General features: G+C 43.9%; 1 protein-coding gene across 3 annotated transcripts in view; it reads left to right on the top strand.

Annotated features, from left to right (window-relative positions):
• The first annotated feature begins 4,375 nt into the window (after nucleotides 1–4,375).
• The window catches only part of MKRN1 (makorin ring finger protein 1), a 29,091-nt gene continuing 18,596 nt past the window's right edge, over nucleotides 4,376–14,870 (top strand). The window contains exons 1-2 of one of the 3 annotated variants that reach the window (XM_079932272.1): nucleotides 4,376–4,737; nucleotides 12,355–12,483. In XM_079932272.1, coding sequence (XP_079788398.1) covers nucleotides 4,559–4,737; nucleotides 12,355–12,483 — 308 coding nt within the window. In that variant the 5' untranslated portion in view covers nucleotides 4,376–4,558. Of the gene's footprint in view, nucleotides 4,738–4,889; nucleotides 5,044–12,354; nucleotides 12,484–14,870 lie in introns of those variants that run through there. The other 2 variants (XM_079932270.1, XM_079932271.1) reach the window with 2 other exon arrangements.

Raw genomic sequence — 14,870 nt, 5'->3', positions numbered from 1 at the left:
GTACTGGGGACTTGGGATACATCTGAACAAAATAGGTAAAGATTCCTGCCCTCAGGGAACTTATATTCTAGCTAGGAGAGATAGACAATTAAAAAATAAATAACAAGAAATTCTATAGTAAATTAGAAGGTAAATAGTATGCAATAAAGAAGAATAGAGCAGGGACTTCCCTGGTGATCCAGTGGTTAAGACTCCAGCTTCCACTGCAGGGGCATGGGTTCGATCCCTGGTCGGGTAACTAAGATCCTGCATGCCAAAAAAAAAAAAATGAAAGAAAGAAAAAGAAAGATGGAGCGGAGTAAGGGGATTAGGAGTGTAGGAGGGTGGGGTGAGGTGGTGAGGAAACGTGTTGCCATATTTTAAAAGGCAGTCAGAGGAGAAATTGAGATTTGAGAATTTCTTTTTCTTAATTGTTTTAATTTTTAAATTTTTAAAAATTTATTTATTTAAATTATTTATTTTTCACTGCGTTGGGTCTTCGTTGCTGTGCGCGGGCTTTCTCTAGTTGCAGTGAGCGGGAGGCTACTCTTCGTTGTGGTGCGCGGGCTTCTCATTGCGGTGGCTTCTCTTGTTGCGGAGCACAGGCTCTAGGCACACAGCCTCAGTAGTTGTGGCACACGGGCTCAGTAGTTGTGGCTCGCAGACTTAGTTGCTCCGTGGCATGTGGGATCTTCCTGGACCAGGGCTCGAACCTGTGTCCCCTGCATTGGCAGGCGGATTCTTAACCCCTGTGCCACCAGGGAATCCCTTAATTAATTTTTTATCGGAGTATAGTTGATTTGCAATGTTGTGTTAGTTTCTGCTGTACAGCAAAGTGAATCAGTTATACATATACATATGATAAATGGAATATTGCCTGCCATTATCAGTAAACAAAGGATGTCACAGTCATCAGCAGTTGCAGCTCACTAGGCTGCGCTGGTGATCCCTGAGGGGACTCAGGAAGGAAAGAATACCTGCCATCTAGCAGCCATCAGACTGCAGCCACTCCCTGCGGTGAGCCCTGAGGAAACTCAGGACGTGAAAACACAGGGTACTGGCCCCAGACAGCTGAGGTGCATATCAAAGGAATGATTTCAGTGAGCCCAACTCTTGCATCTTCCCATACATAGAAAAATGTTAAATTCCTTAACTTGAGATATCTGGTTTTCTTTTATTAACAGTAATCTTTTGTTCCTACTAACTTCCCTTTGTTACAAAAGTATATATCCCAGCTCCCCTCCTCTCCTTGGAGCAATTTTCTCAGGGTTACTTGAGACACTGACTCCCGGGCTTGAAGTCCTAAAAACTCCAGCTGAATAAAACACAACTCTCAATTTTTAGGTTGTGAAGAGTTTTTTAGTCAACACATTTATCTACTCTTTTTTAGGAGTCTTTTCTCATATAGGTCATTACAAAGTATTGAGTAGAGTTCCCTGTGCTATACAGTAGGTCCTTATTAGTTACCTGTTTTATATATAGTAGTGTGTATATGTCAATCCCAATCTCCCAATTTATCACCCCCAGCCCCAAGATTTGAGAATTTCTGGTTGAGTTTTGGCAAAAGCTTGGAGGAGGTAGCCAAGGAAATGTCTAGATGATGAGGTTGTGAGAGTGTGACTTGCGTGTTTGGGTCAGCATGAAACCAAGTACAAATCCTTTCCCTGCCCCCAGTTTCTTGTTTATAAGCTTCATTCAGCCTCCTTGATATTCCCTGAGTCCCAAAGGGTGGATTCAAACAGTTGCTAATCAGGGAAGGGAGGGAATACAGAAACAAAGAAGGAGTAGTCAAGAAACAATAGTGAAACCTCGGGGCAGGGTCCTGGTTCTTCCTGAAGGAATGTACATAACAATATCTTTGAGTTCTTCTGCAGGAACTAAGGTCCCCACCCAGGTGGAGGATGGTAACTTCGCAACTTCGGGCTGAACGCTAGATTCCTGGAGCACCGTCCAGTTACCTCACCACCAACCAGTCAGAAGAAAGTCACACACCTTGCAGCCCTCACCCCAAATTTTGCCTATAAAAATTTCTCCTTGAAAACCATCGAGGAGTTGGGGTTTTTTGAGCCACCCGTTCCCCTTGCTTGGCCCTGCAATAAACCTCTCTCTGCACCAGACTCTGATGTTTAGGTCTGTTTGGCCTCACTGTGCCTCGGGCACACAAACTTGCATTTGGTAACAAGCTTGAGGTCAGAGTTCCTGGAGAAGCAAAAAAGGGGCAGAAGAGAGATGAGGTCTGTAGATGGGGCCTAGTAAAGCCTTACCCTGATTGAAACCCTCCTTGGAGAACTTGGAGCAGAGAAAGTCACTTTGGCTGCAGGGCTGAACAGGAAGATCTAAAATTCAGAGCTCAGCTTGGCTGGGCACATGGGGTCTCGGGGACAGTCTGGGTTCCATCCTCAATCCATCTTAAAGTTGAGGCCCAGGGCCTTTCCAGGTGTATCTCTGTGACTCAGATCTTTTACCATCTCATGTGACTGCTCTGAGGGCCCTGAGCTGAGCATCACTGCTTCCAGGTGAGGGCAGCAGTGAGGAGACAAAAAGAATCCATACTTTACAAGAGGATTTTTCTAAAATAGAATTGTTTTAAATGACCCTCTTTCTTAACATAAAAAAGTTTCAGTACTTCCTTTCCTACTCCCACATTTTAAAAACACAATTTATCACTTGACTGTGTTAAAAAGGAGACAGAAGGCCCAAAATGGAGTCACTTGTGCTAAACCTCACATCACCAAACCAAGACTTAATGCCTAGCCTGTTGTCTCAACCCCCCAGGAATGTAACCTTTAACCAGTCAACCTGGAATTACCTGGTCAGCACTAGGTGAGGTGATAATGACCAGTAGGCCCCTTCTGTTCTTTTTGGGAAAACAATGCTTTCTTTGCTAATAAGTTCCTTTTTCTGCCCCCTTTCAGCCTTTAAAAACCTTTCCTTTTCTACAGCTCAGTGCAACTCCTTTCTAGATGTCCAATTCATGAATTGTTCAATAAAGCCAATTAGATCATAAAATTGACTTGGTTGAAATTTTGTTATTTAACAACAACAGATAAACCCTAACAGATAAAGACTACCAGGGACACACCTGTAGTCCAACAAAGATTTATTAACTTGCCGCCGCAGGGGAGGCCACCCAGGAGCGGAATGTGGGCATCTTGGAAAGGGGAATAGGGAGGGGCTTCTCACAGGGTTGAAGCTCTTTTTGGGTAACAACACAGCAGAAGAGGAGACCAGCTCTGGTTTGGGGTGCTGTCGTGAGGTGGGGCAGTTTAGAAACTGGGTGTCTCATAAATCTTCTTTGGGAGGTCAGAGGGAGAAGTGAAGTGGGGCTGGGAAGGTCATTAGCAAAAAGCTGTGATTACTCAAAAGGGGATTGTTAGTCATTTTGCAGTCATGGTGTGGCCTTGGGTGAAACATTGTTTTCTGTTGGCTTTGCCACTGTCCTTGTTTGTGTCTGTTGGGTACATTGTGGTCTGATTATCAGTGGGGTGGATTTTCACTTTCTCAAGGTAGAGAGACTATAGAAAAGCAAATTTAAGGGCTCATGAAAAACTGCTCAGGATTTAATATGCAGCATCTGTGTGGACCATGGGGTTTAATCAGAAAGTAGGATTAAATACTTTTTAATGTTCTTAGTTTTAGAAATAACTCTTAGAAGCTGGGATATTTCAGACAGCTTTTGTTATTCAATATCTATTAAGTTAAAACTGTAGTGTGAAGCACAGTGGACTCTCATTTAATTTTCATAATCGTCTCTGGGGTAGGGAGTTATTTTTAAATTATTATTATTATTTTACAGATGGAAAGCAGGAGACTAAGAGGTAAGTTAACTTACTCAAAAACACATTGCTAGGAATGGGAGAAGCCTGGAGGTAATGGAGACAAGCTGACTGCAGAGCATTTGCTTAGCCACCATACTATTCTTTTGGGTTGAGAGATCCCACCTCTGATGGGAAGAATAAGAGAGAACATTTATTAAGTGTTTAGTCTGTCAGGCACTAAGCTCAGTGATTGCCACACATATATAAACCTCACCACAACCCAATGTGGTGGGGCCTACTCTCACCCCCATTTGAGAGATCAGGAGACTGAGGCTAGAGAGAATGGGTAACCAGCTCAAATTCGTACAGCTAGTAATTGGTAGAGCCAGGGAAGTCTGGATTCAAACCCAGGACCCCAATCCCACTACGCCTCTCCACTGCATCAGCCTATGCTGGGACGCATTCCTCTAAGTCAGTGCCTTTGAAATGAGGACTTTGGTTCCCTGGATGTGGAGCCTGGGGGCAGTAGGTGGGGGGGGTGGGCCTCACCTGGGGTAGCCCGCCCTCGCCCCGCCCCTCCAAGGCGGGGCTGCCTCGCCCACCAATCAGAGAGCCCTGGGGGCGGGCTGGGGCGCTCGGGCTCCGGCCCGCAGTGCTAGCGGCGAGATCGCTCTGAGACGCGACGCGGGGCAGAGGGGAACGAGCGGGCGCCTCAGTGTCCTTCTCCACCCCTCGCCTTGCCGCCTTCTCCTCCCCGCAGCCGGACCGGAATTATGTGATCCCGGAAGTTCCGGCGCCATTGCTGTGTGGGATAAACAGTAATGGCGGAGGCTGCAGCTCCCGGAACAACAGCCACAACATCAGGAGCACGAGCGGCAGCGGCGGCAGCGGCCTCCCCCACCCCTACCCCCACAGTCACCTCCCCGTCCCTGGGGGCGGGGGGCGGGGGAGGCGGCAGCGACGGCAGCAGCGGCGGCTGGACTAAACAGGTCACCTGCAGGTGAGACGCAGCGCGGCCGGCGCCGGGCGCGGGGAGGGGACCGAGACCCCGGAGGAAGGGGCGGGCGACCGGCCGGAGGTGGGAGGGGAGCCGGCGTTTCGTAGCCGCCGCCGACGGTGCTGCTGCTGCTGCCGCCGCCGGCGCCGCCGGCGTTCCTGTCCCCGCGGCCGCCGCGGCCTCGCCGCCCGCGCTGCGTCAACCCCCGCCGGCCGCTGAGGCTCGGGCGCGCGCGGCCTCGTTGCGGAGCCGCCGCACCGCCCGCAGTCTCCCCGCACCCGGCGGAGCGCGCAGCGCGCACGGGGAGAGGTAGGATGACTCCTCCCTCCTTCTTATTGTCGCCGGAACCCCCAGCCCCTGCCTCCAGCTCGCCGTTTCGAGAAGGAGGTTGGCGGTGTCTCCTGGAGCCAGCCGCCTCCCCGCGACCCTGCCTGGCCGGGGAGCGCCGCCGCGGGCCCCGGCGAGGGGGCTTGGCTGCCGGGCCCCGCCGCCGTGTCATCCGTTTGTAAAGTCTTCTCGGGTCTCTCGGCCCCCGCCCCACCTGGAGCAGGAGCTTTGGTTATTTCTTCTTTGTATGTTTATCGAGGTTGGCGGTTCTGAGCTTTGTCTTAGAACCGAGTGCCGGGCCGGGGTCGTCTCCTCCGCCTTAAATTTGACGAGCTGCCGTTACCGTGCCCCGGCTAAAGGTATCATCTCTTGGAAATCCACGCATCTTACTTAAGGGAGTCGAGGAGCTCGTCGCTCCCAAAGGAGAGAGATTTTGTTTTGGTTTAGGATGTCGGATGAAAATATTTGGAAAAAAAATAAGTGATTAGTGGAGGACGGTTATACTGACGTGTGCACGCCTGTAAAAAATTATCGAGCTGTACGTTTAAGATTAGGGCATTTAATTGAATGTTGTACTTGGATTTTTAAAAAGTGATCAGTAAGCGCCTAGAAGCTTTTGTTTTTCAATCAGTTGAAAAAATCAGTTGAAACGCCGGTTTTCACTTAGGTAGGGTAATTTAATTTATATGTAAATGTTTGAAAATATTCTTAATATACAAAACTCACTTCCCTGGTATTAACAGCGAGAGTGAAGCGTTCTCAGTGCTTAACATGATACATTTAAGGCATGAATGATAAGTTTAATTAAGTTTATTTTCAATAACGGGATGTAGAAAGCATAAAAGCCGTTTTAGGTAGCTGCTTTTATCAGTGATCTGTAGATCCTTAGAATACTTGTGCAGTATCCCAAAGAATGAGAATTTTAAAATTCCTATTAATGGAACCAATTATTTGAGTCTGTTACTTCTCTTTTATCTACAATGTTACAGTTGATATGTATGTGCTGGTTGACTCTTTTAAAAATAAAGGGACTAGGGGTTTCCCTGGTGGCGCAGTGGTTGGGAGTCTGCCTGCCGATGCAGGGGACACGGGTTCGTGCTCCGGTCCGGGAAGATCCCACATGCCGCGGAGCGGCTAGGCCCGTGAGCCATGGCCGCTGAGCCTGCGCGTCGGGAGCCTGTGCTCTGCAACGGGAGAGGCCACAGCAGTGAGAGGCCAGCGTACCGCAAAAAAATAAATAAATAAAAATTAAAAATATAAAAATAAAGGGAGTAGTGTAACCTTTTACATTCCTGAATTTTCTAGCCATTCATCCTGCAGTTCCAATCTATCTATACACAGACTAATCTTCCTTTAATATGTGGGTTCTTTAAGAACTCTATTCAGTGCCTTGATTTTACACAGACTGTGATCTCAATATAGTTTAGCCTTGAATACCCATCACTAACTTGACATTACTATATATTACTTGTCTCATTACTATCCTGTTGCGTCTGTATCTGAGCTCAACTCATTTCTGCCCAGAATGCGTTATCACTTCTACACTTTACCTTCCCCTCTGTTAGGCACTTTTCCCTGATCTACTTCTCCTTTTCTACTTCCTCACCAGTGTCACCAGAATTCAGAACGGCTCACCAGACTAATCATTCCTTTTTGTCTACCTTTAGGATCTTTGAGTTTCTGAAAGATCCCAGATCGATCCTGGACCAGTGGCAGTTCCTTGCCCATGAACCAATAGATTTATATATTTAAGGAATTTACGTAGCTGAGTAATATTTCTAAGAAGCATTATGTATCAGATACAGGCTTAGATATGCTGTTGTTTTTGTTTTTCATATAAAGCTGTCTATAGCTTTTGCTTGAGACAGTTATCCAAAAAAGCACAGGCTAGTTGATGAGTCTTGGGTTTTAATATTTGATATTGTTTTCAGTTGTTCTAAGTAGCAACACGATCTCCTGTTAAAAAATCTTTCTTCCTTTTGAATAGGGGAATACCAAATATGATATCTTCATTTATTTATTGTAAGCTTTGAGCTTTCTGAGAGCAGGGGCCCTGTTTTGTTTATCATTGTATCTGTAGGGCTTTACTCAGTGCCTGGTATACTCAGTAAATGCTTAAATTGATCTTGATAAATCCACACCTAAAATTACCCACTTTGATATGTGCTTGTAAGATTCCTCTGCTTTCGTTAAGAAGTGGACGACCCTTGTAAATCAGCAAAGACAAAGGACTTAGTAGAACGTGTATATCTTTTTGGGACTACCTCATTCAGTTATTCAGTAAATAAGCATTAGTGCTTACAACGAGAGACATAGAGCTAGATGTTGAAGGAAATGCAGAAATGCACTGTATTATAAATATTTCCATTGTGTTTGATAGCAAAATCTCCTTTGAAGAGAATTCAAGATAGTGTTCTAGTTTGTGCCTCTTCCCCTCTTTATATCTAGGAATTTGACTAAGGCTGTTTTCTTCACCAAGGGTATAATCCTCTTAGCTGTTTGGATGTTATAAATTTGTTTTTGGTTGCTCAGAATCATCTGTATTTTCTTGTTGGTTAGTAATTGTCTAAATATTTCTCTTGAAATTCTGTCATTGTGTTTATCTTCGCGGCCTTTAAGGAAAACCTAGGTATACTTTTCCCAAGGAACTGTGTTATGCTGCCCCCACCAGGCCATTTTGATATCTTTTATTAGAATTTAGTGCTGTGAACTAGAAATGCTATTGCTTCTTCTAGTTTTCTTGAGTGTTGGGGGTTAAAACAACAAAGTCGTAACTTGCAGGTTGTAATTTTGAACTTAGACAATGTTTTATCAGAGTGCTTCTACAATGGTAGACGAGTGTATTGAAATAATACACAAAAACCAAGTGTTTTTTCATTTTGATTTTTCAAAAACTTTAAGTGTAGTGTAAAAATGAAGGGAATTTTTCCGGAAAGTCTTTATCCAAGTGCTGTGATATCCACAGTAAAATTTATTGCCTTCAGACTTTAGTGTTTTTTGAAGGGATGCCATTGAAAAAGTTATTCAGCCCAGGGAAAGAGAAATCAATTTGCTACTGGCACTGTGATTCCCCATGACACCTAGTGTCTTCTACAGTTTTTACTGAACACATATCTAAGTATTACGTGTACAGGTACTATAGAAGATAAAAAGCAGAATAAACTATAGTTCTTAAACACCAGGAATTTACAATCTAGTTTGAGAAATAGGGTACATGTACTTATCAAGAATTAAGTAACAGAGTAAACAGTGTCACAGCAGATTAAGTGATTAAGTGCCAAATTAATTAATATTCTGTAAATCCCCAGACAGGTTGTTATGATGCCTAGAAGTACTTTGAGGGTATTGGGTGGTTCTCTTATACCCTCACAAGCTACTGTTGGGGTTTCTTATATATATCTTGGTAACCATGCTTACGTTTCCAAGAGGTACAACAGTCGGGGATTCTAGTCAGTTGTATTTGTCTTTATTAGTGGACAATGTCTGATTGGAGTCATAGAATCTTCAAGGTGGAAGGAACCATAGAAATCATATGGCCCAGCCTTTAACTGAAGGCAAGCTCAGCCTGGACACTGGCATTAAGGTGAATTTGGATAATGACTTTTTGGTGGTGGCATTTAAAAAAGAAAATGGGGAGAAATTCTTGGGAGAGTTGCCTTTCTTCCTCTTTAGGTTATAACTTACACTATCATGTCATAATCTCTTAGACATGGATTGGCAAGAAGGGATTTCACTGTGAGGACTGTTTATACCAACAGTGTTAATATCACTGAGAGACAAAAGGCAAGTAAAACAAACCAGAAACCCAGACCATATGTACCAAACAACCATGTAAAATAATGCTTAGTATTTGGCAGTAACTAATTAGGGCTTGTATTCTAGTGTTTCTGTTGATTCTGCGGTATCAGGTGATTTGTGTCTGCTTGAATTCCTTTGGTGATGCTAGTTCTGGACCTCAGGAGCTTATTTCATTGCTGGATAGTTCTAGTTCTCGGTCCTTACGCTGAGCCAGGTTTATGATGTAGCTTCCCACATGTATTGACTTTGCCAGGAATAGTGCTGCAAAAGGCTATTCCTTTGTCTTCTGGCCAAACTACTCCAGTTACTTAAAATCTTCTTATGGCATGACATCTAGGTCTCTTGCTTTTCTTATCCGATTCGTTAGTGTGTACCTCTTACAGTGTGTGGTCGGAAACAAATGTAGTCAAGGCAGAGAAGAGATGTGGAAGGGGGAGATGGGGAAATGAACTCAGTGCCAGCAAAGACACTATGCAGCTGCTACTGCACACATGGAGGGGTTTTTCTGGTTTTTTTTAAGTTCTTAAATCTGAAAGAGTGGCGAAACTAAGGCAAAATAGCTTTACTGAGGGTCACAAAGCTGGAATTTAAACAGTCTTCCCAGTTCTTAAACTGTGTGCTTTTTATTACTACCTGGATCCAAACAGTTGACTGCTGCTGCAGCCCGATTGTATTAACTGTTCTGGTGGCTGCATCCACTGCTGGCTCTTGAAACTTGGAATCAACTGAAGTCCCTAGACATAAATGTAATCAGCTGGCCCAGACACATCACCTGGAAGAAGGCAGTTTAATGTAGTGTTTTAAAATTTAAATTTAATTCTGACATGTCCTTGTTTCAGATCTTTTAAGTGGTTTCTTACTGCTTTAAGATAACTTGACTTAAAAAGCCCTGCAGAATCTGTTTCCCTAGCCTTCCAGCCTGTCCTCCCCTCTGTTCTCTCCATTCTTGGTCATTGCTGTATTATGCTCTTGGTCAAAAGGTGCCAACAGGCCATGCTACACTGTCTTGGGCCAGTGACTCTGAGTTTTACTCTTTCATTTTGGATTCTCGAGAACAGTTTTTACGATCATGGATGTCAGAAAGTAATAGTGGTGTGAGGTGTTGCACAAGTGTTGAGGAAGAGCATCCTGCTGGACATTGAAATGCAGGTGTCAGGGAGCTGAACTCCTTGGAGTAACGGCTCTGCAATCTCCAGGGGCAGGTATTTTATCAAGCCTTAAAACTGTATCAGGGGCTTCCCTGGTGGCACAGTGGTTGAGAGTCCGCCTGCCGATGCAGGGGACATGGGTTCGTGCCCCGGTCCGGGAGGATCCCACATGCTGCGGAGCGGCTGCACCCGTGAGCCATGGCCGCTGGGCCTGCGCGTCCGGAGCCTGTGCTCTGCAATGGGAGAGGCCACAACGGTGAGAGGCTCGCGTACCGCAAAAAAAAAAACTGTATCAGTATGTGCACCTCTGACTTCAAACTGACCCCAAAGAATATTGAAGGTATAGACAGCTTTGTCTTGTGTTGAGAATTGTGAAAGTTCCCACTGGGGATGGGACAGTAAGCAACTGTATTCAAACAGTGAGACTGTTTGAAATGAATAAGCAATTACCAACTGTGGATACTTTTTTTGTGTGTGTGTGGATACTTTTATAGATACTTTGAAGCATGATTATACTAGTGGTGATTACAATGAAATTACTGACTTGTTGGGTTTTTTTAAGTGTTAATCTGTTCATTTATACAGTCAAAAAGTACCTATTGGCTCAAGTGGTTTAACTCAAATTTGTGTTATGTGGTGCTCAGACAGCTTCAAAGCTTGCAGAAAGTTGCCCTGTAGTTGAGCAAAAGTTCAGACCTAGTTAGATTAAGTTAAACCTGATAATAGTTGAAATTAGGTTAATTATAGTTAGAATTCGACTTCCTATTACTATATTCTTATGTTTTGTTACAGACTGAAACCCCAGGGTAGTTCAGGATCTTCTTGATAATTATAACTGTTCCACCAAGATGTTAACATTTTTTCTTTCTGTGTCACATAGAAGGTATACATGCCAGTCATTTTTAAAAATTAATTAATTAATTTATTTTTGGCTGCGTTTGGTCCTCGTTGCTGCTCGCGGGCTCTCAGGCCACTCCCTGTTGCGGTGAGCTGGCCTCTCATTGCAGTGGCTTCTCTTGTTGTGGACCACGGGCACCAGGAGCGTGGGCTTCAGTAGTTGTGGCACGCAGGCTCAGTAGTTGTGGCTCTCAGGGCTCCAGAGCGCAGGCTCAGCAGTTGTGGCGCACAGGCCTAGTTGCTCTGTGGCATGTGGGATCCTCCGGGACCAGGGCTCGAACTTGTGTCCCCCACATTGGCAGGCGGATTCCCAACCACTGCGCCACCAGGGAAGCCCCATGCCAGTAATTTGAATAGAACCTTTCACATTTCAATTTGGGGCAGGCTTCTTCAAGGCTCCTTTAGGTAAATATGAGTCTCTTTTCTATATATCCTTCAATCCAGTGGACAAGTGGAGTGCACTTAATGCTATTTTACCTTCCTTCTCTAGATAATTGACACACCCAGGAGGTAGGCACTTTTTCCTTACTCTGGATCAGCTGTACATAGATGCATATTTGGGGCAGTTAATGGTCTGCCAACATGAAATTTTCATAACTCTACTCAGGAGAAAGAGACCAAAGTCAGTGATGGGAGGGAGGATGCAAGGGGTGGTGGTAGTTCTACCCACTTTACAAGATCAGGATTATCTACAAAAAATAAAGCCCCTTATCACTTCCCTGATCCACCTAGTTACTTACAGATTGCTGCTTGGCCGCCCCCCCCCCCCCATTTCCAGTTTAGTTGGTCTGAGGTGAGGTCTCAGAAGTTGCACTTGTAGCAAATTCCCAGGTCCTCTTAGAAACTGAGTCATTCTCTGATACTTGGTTTTTGGAAACTGCTAGATAGGTACACATGTTCTCCTTCAGAACAAGAGTCTGCTAAATGAAGGACAGAAAGTGATTTCCCTTTGCCTCTACCTTTGCAACAAATTTTACTTGTATTTTCACATGTGGCTTTTAAAGAATTAAAATGGTTTCTCAAAGAATTGAAACATATACAGTAGTCTGACCCGTTCAGGTTTACGTTGTTTCTTGCTTATCTTTGATTTTTTTGCAGATAGAGCTGCCATTATGGCTGAAGTTAGTGGAAAACAAGAAGCTACCTCTGTAGGACTGTAAAATGAGAGCAGTAGTCAGACTTAACCCGTAGAGACAAGATTAATGATGACCTCAAAGTTTAAATTGGTGTCTGTATCTATAAGCAACCTTCCTGTAGTACCATCATGGATAATTTTACGGTCATACAGTCTAGTTCTACTTTCTTTGTGTTCATTTCTCATGTTTGTGTAGATAGACTATAACAGTAGAATGAATACGAGTATATAGTGCTCCTGTGTTATTAGAATATATTGGTCATGAATTCTTTGAGTACTGACTTATAAACCAACTTGTGGTTCTTTGTCTCACAGGTATTTCATGCATGGGGTTTGTAAGGAAGGAGATAACTGTCGATACTCACATGACCTCTCTGACAGTCCATATGGTGTAGTGTGCAAGTATTTTCAGCGAGGGTACTGTATTTACGGAGACCGCTGCAGGTAAGAATTTGTTTCCAATTCAGTTTTGTTCAGGGGTGGATGGAGAGGTTGGCAGAAAAAAATGAGAGGAAAATACATAATTCCAACAACTTTGTAAATAATAGATTTAAAATAGTCCTTTTTTTTTTTTTTTTTGCCATGCCTCGCAGCTTGCAGGATCTTAGTTCCCCAACCGGCGATTGAACCCGGGTCATGGCAGTGAACGCACCAAGTCCTAACCGCTGGATGGCCAGCAAATTCCCTAAAATAGTACTTTAAAAAGTGCTCATTAGAAATGTTAGCACACTGACATCTCTCTCTTGGAGGGAATGTATTACATTTAAAAAATGAGTTTATAATACAGTCCTAAATTTAAATAGTGCCTGAGGAGCAACTTAGGAGCAAACCTAGGAATAGGGTGTGGTGAAGGCATGTTTGTTAATGGCATCTCCTCTTAAAGACCAAGAATAAGGTTCATATTTGACCAGTTGGGACTAGTTTCAGTTCTCTATTAGTATGAATTATGGAGAGAAAATGAGATCATAGGCATTTGGAACAGTGTATTAGGTTACTAGTTAAGAGGGCTTCTCATTCCAACTAAACTTTCATAAACCACTTGAGCTCGCAAGACTAAATTTTAAGCCAAGATTTACAGAAAATGCTTCCGAACAGTTTCTAGTTATCTATCTCAGAACGTGGAAAATCAAGAGGGATTAGTTATTAAGTAATCTCTATAATCATTCATTGAATTGGTATCATAATCCTGTTAAATTGCAATTCAGCAGTAGTGGGTTCTGTGGGTTCTGCTAGCAATTGGGTAGAGCTTTGCTTCTCTTTTTCTTTTTGGCCGCACTGCGCGGCACGTGGGATCTTAGTTCCCTGATCAGGGAACAAACCCATACCCCCTGCAGTGGAAGTGCTGAGACCTAACCCTGGACCACCAGGGAAGTCCCAGTTAGAGCTTTTCTTTATCTTCTCAGTTTAGAAAATATCTAAGTGTATTAGTTATCTATTGATGTTAAACAAGTTACCCTGAAATTCAGCAGCTTGAAAATCGTAAACATTTATTATCTCATAGTTTCTGGAGTCTGGAATCTTGGCGTGGCTTAGCTGAGTGGGTGGTTCTAGCTTGGAGACTCTCAAGAGATTGCAGCCAAGATTTCAGCCAGAGCTGCCATCATCTGAAGTCTCAATGGGGGCCGGAAGACCACTTGGAAGGTGGCTCACTCACACATCTGTTGGTGGGAGGCCTTAGTTCCTCGCCTCGTGGACATTTCCCTAGGGCTGCTTTAGTGTCCTGACACTAACTTGTCCCCAGAGTAAGTGATTCAAGAGAGACAGCAAGGACGAAGCCACAATACCTTTTTATGATCTAGTCTCAGAAGTCACACACTGTCACTTCCACTATATTCTGTTTATTACAAGCGAGTCACTAAGTCCAGCCCACTTTCAAGGGGAAAGAAATTGGCCTCCACCTGTTGAAAGGGGGAGGACTGTTAAAGAATTTTGGGCATATTTTATTTTATATATTTTAAGATTTTTTAAAAAATTTATTTAAAAATTTCTTTTTGGCTGTGTTGGGTCTTCGTTGCTGTGCGCGCTTTCTCTAGTTGCAGTGAGCGGGGGCTACTCTTTATTGCGGTGTGCTGGCTTGTCATTATGGTGGCTTTTCTTGTTGTGGAGCACGGGCTCTAGGCACGTGGGCTTCAGTAGTTGTGGCATGACGGCTCAGTAGTTGTGGCTTGTGGGCTCTAGAGCGCAGGCTCAGTAGTTGTGACACACAGGCTTAGTTGTTCCGCAGCATGTGAGATCTTCCCGGACCAGGGCTCTAACCCGTGTCCCCTGCATTGGCAGGCATATTCTTAACCACTGCGCCACCAGGGAAGTCCCAGGCATACTTTAAATGATCACACTAGGTAAGATATTTTGACAGTGTCATAGCCAATTTTAGCATCCTGTTATCAGAAAAGAATTGTGTCAGCTATTGGGTTCAAATGCTTAGAGTTCAAAAGACTAAGAAATTATTGACGGGTGGGATATTGATGTTAGGCTATCTCACATCTGTTTTACTTAGGAAATCTAGTAAGGGTAGAGAAGAAATACAAGATTCTTTCCATGTGACTGTAGGAAGGATCCCAGAAATGGAACCCCTGGTATCTGAGTTTAGTGGTCATTTTGCTCTCTGCTGATTTTTTTCATTGCAATATTGCTAGAAGGAAAAAACTGATACGACACTCCTCAAAAAAAAACCCCAAACTAAAAAACCCAGATATGTCTTTTGTAGTCAGTCACAATATTAAAAAGGGCAATAGGTGTTAGAAATCCATCCCACTGTGAATGAGCGATTCTTTGTAGTAGGATGGTCTCTGCAAGATTTTTTTAAAAAAAATCTTTATTGGAGTATAATT

This window comes from Stenella coeruleoalba (assembly GCF_951394435.1).
Source record: "Stenella coeruleoalba genome assembly, chromosome: 9".
In the NCBI taxonomy this organism is placed as follows: domain Eukaryota; kingdom Metazoa; phylum Chordata; class Mammalia; order Artiodactyla; family Delphinidae; genus Stenella; species Stenella coeruleoalba.
Note: the sequence above shows the minus strand (reverse complement) of the source record. Positions and strands in the feature narration are given on the sequence as shown.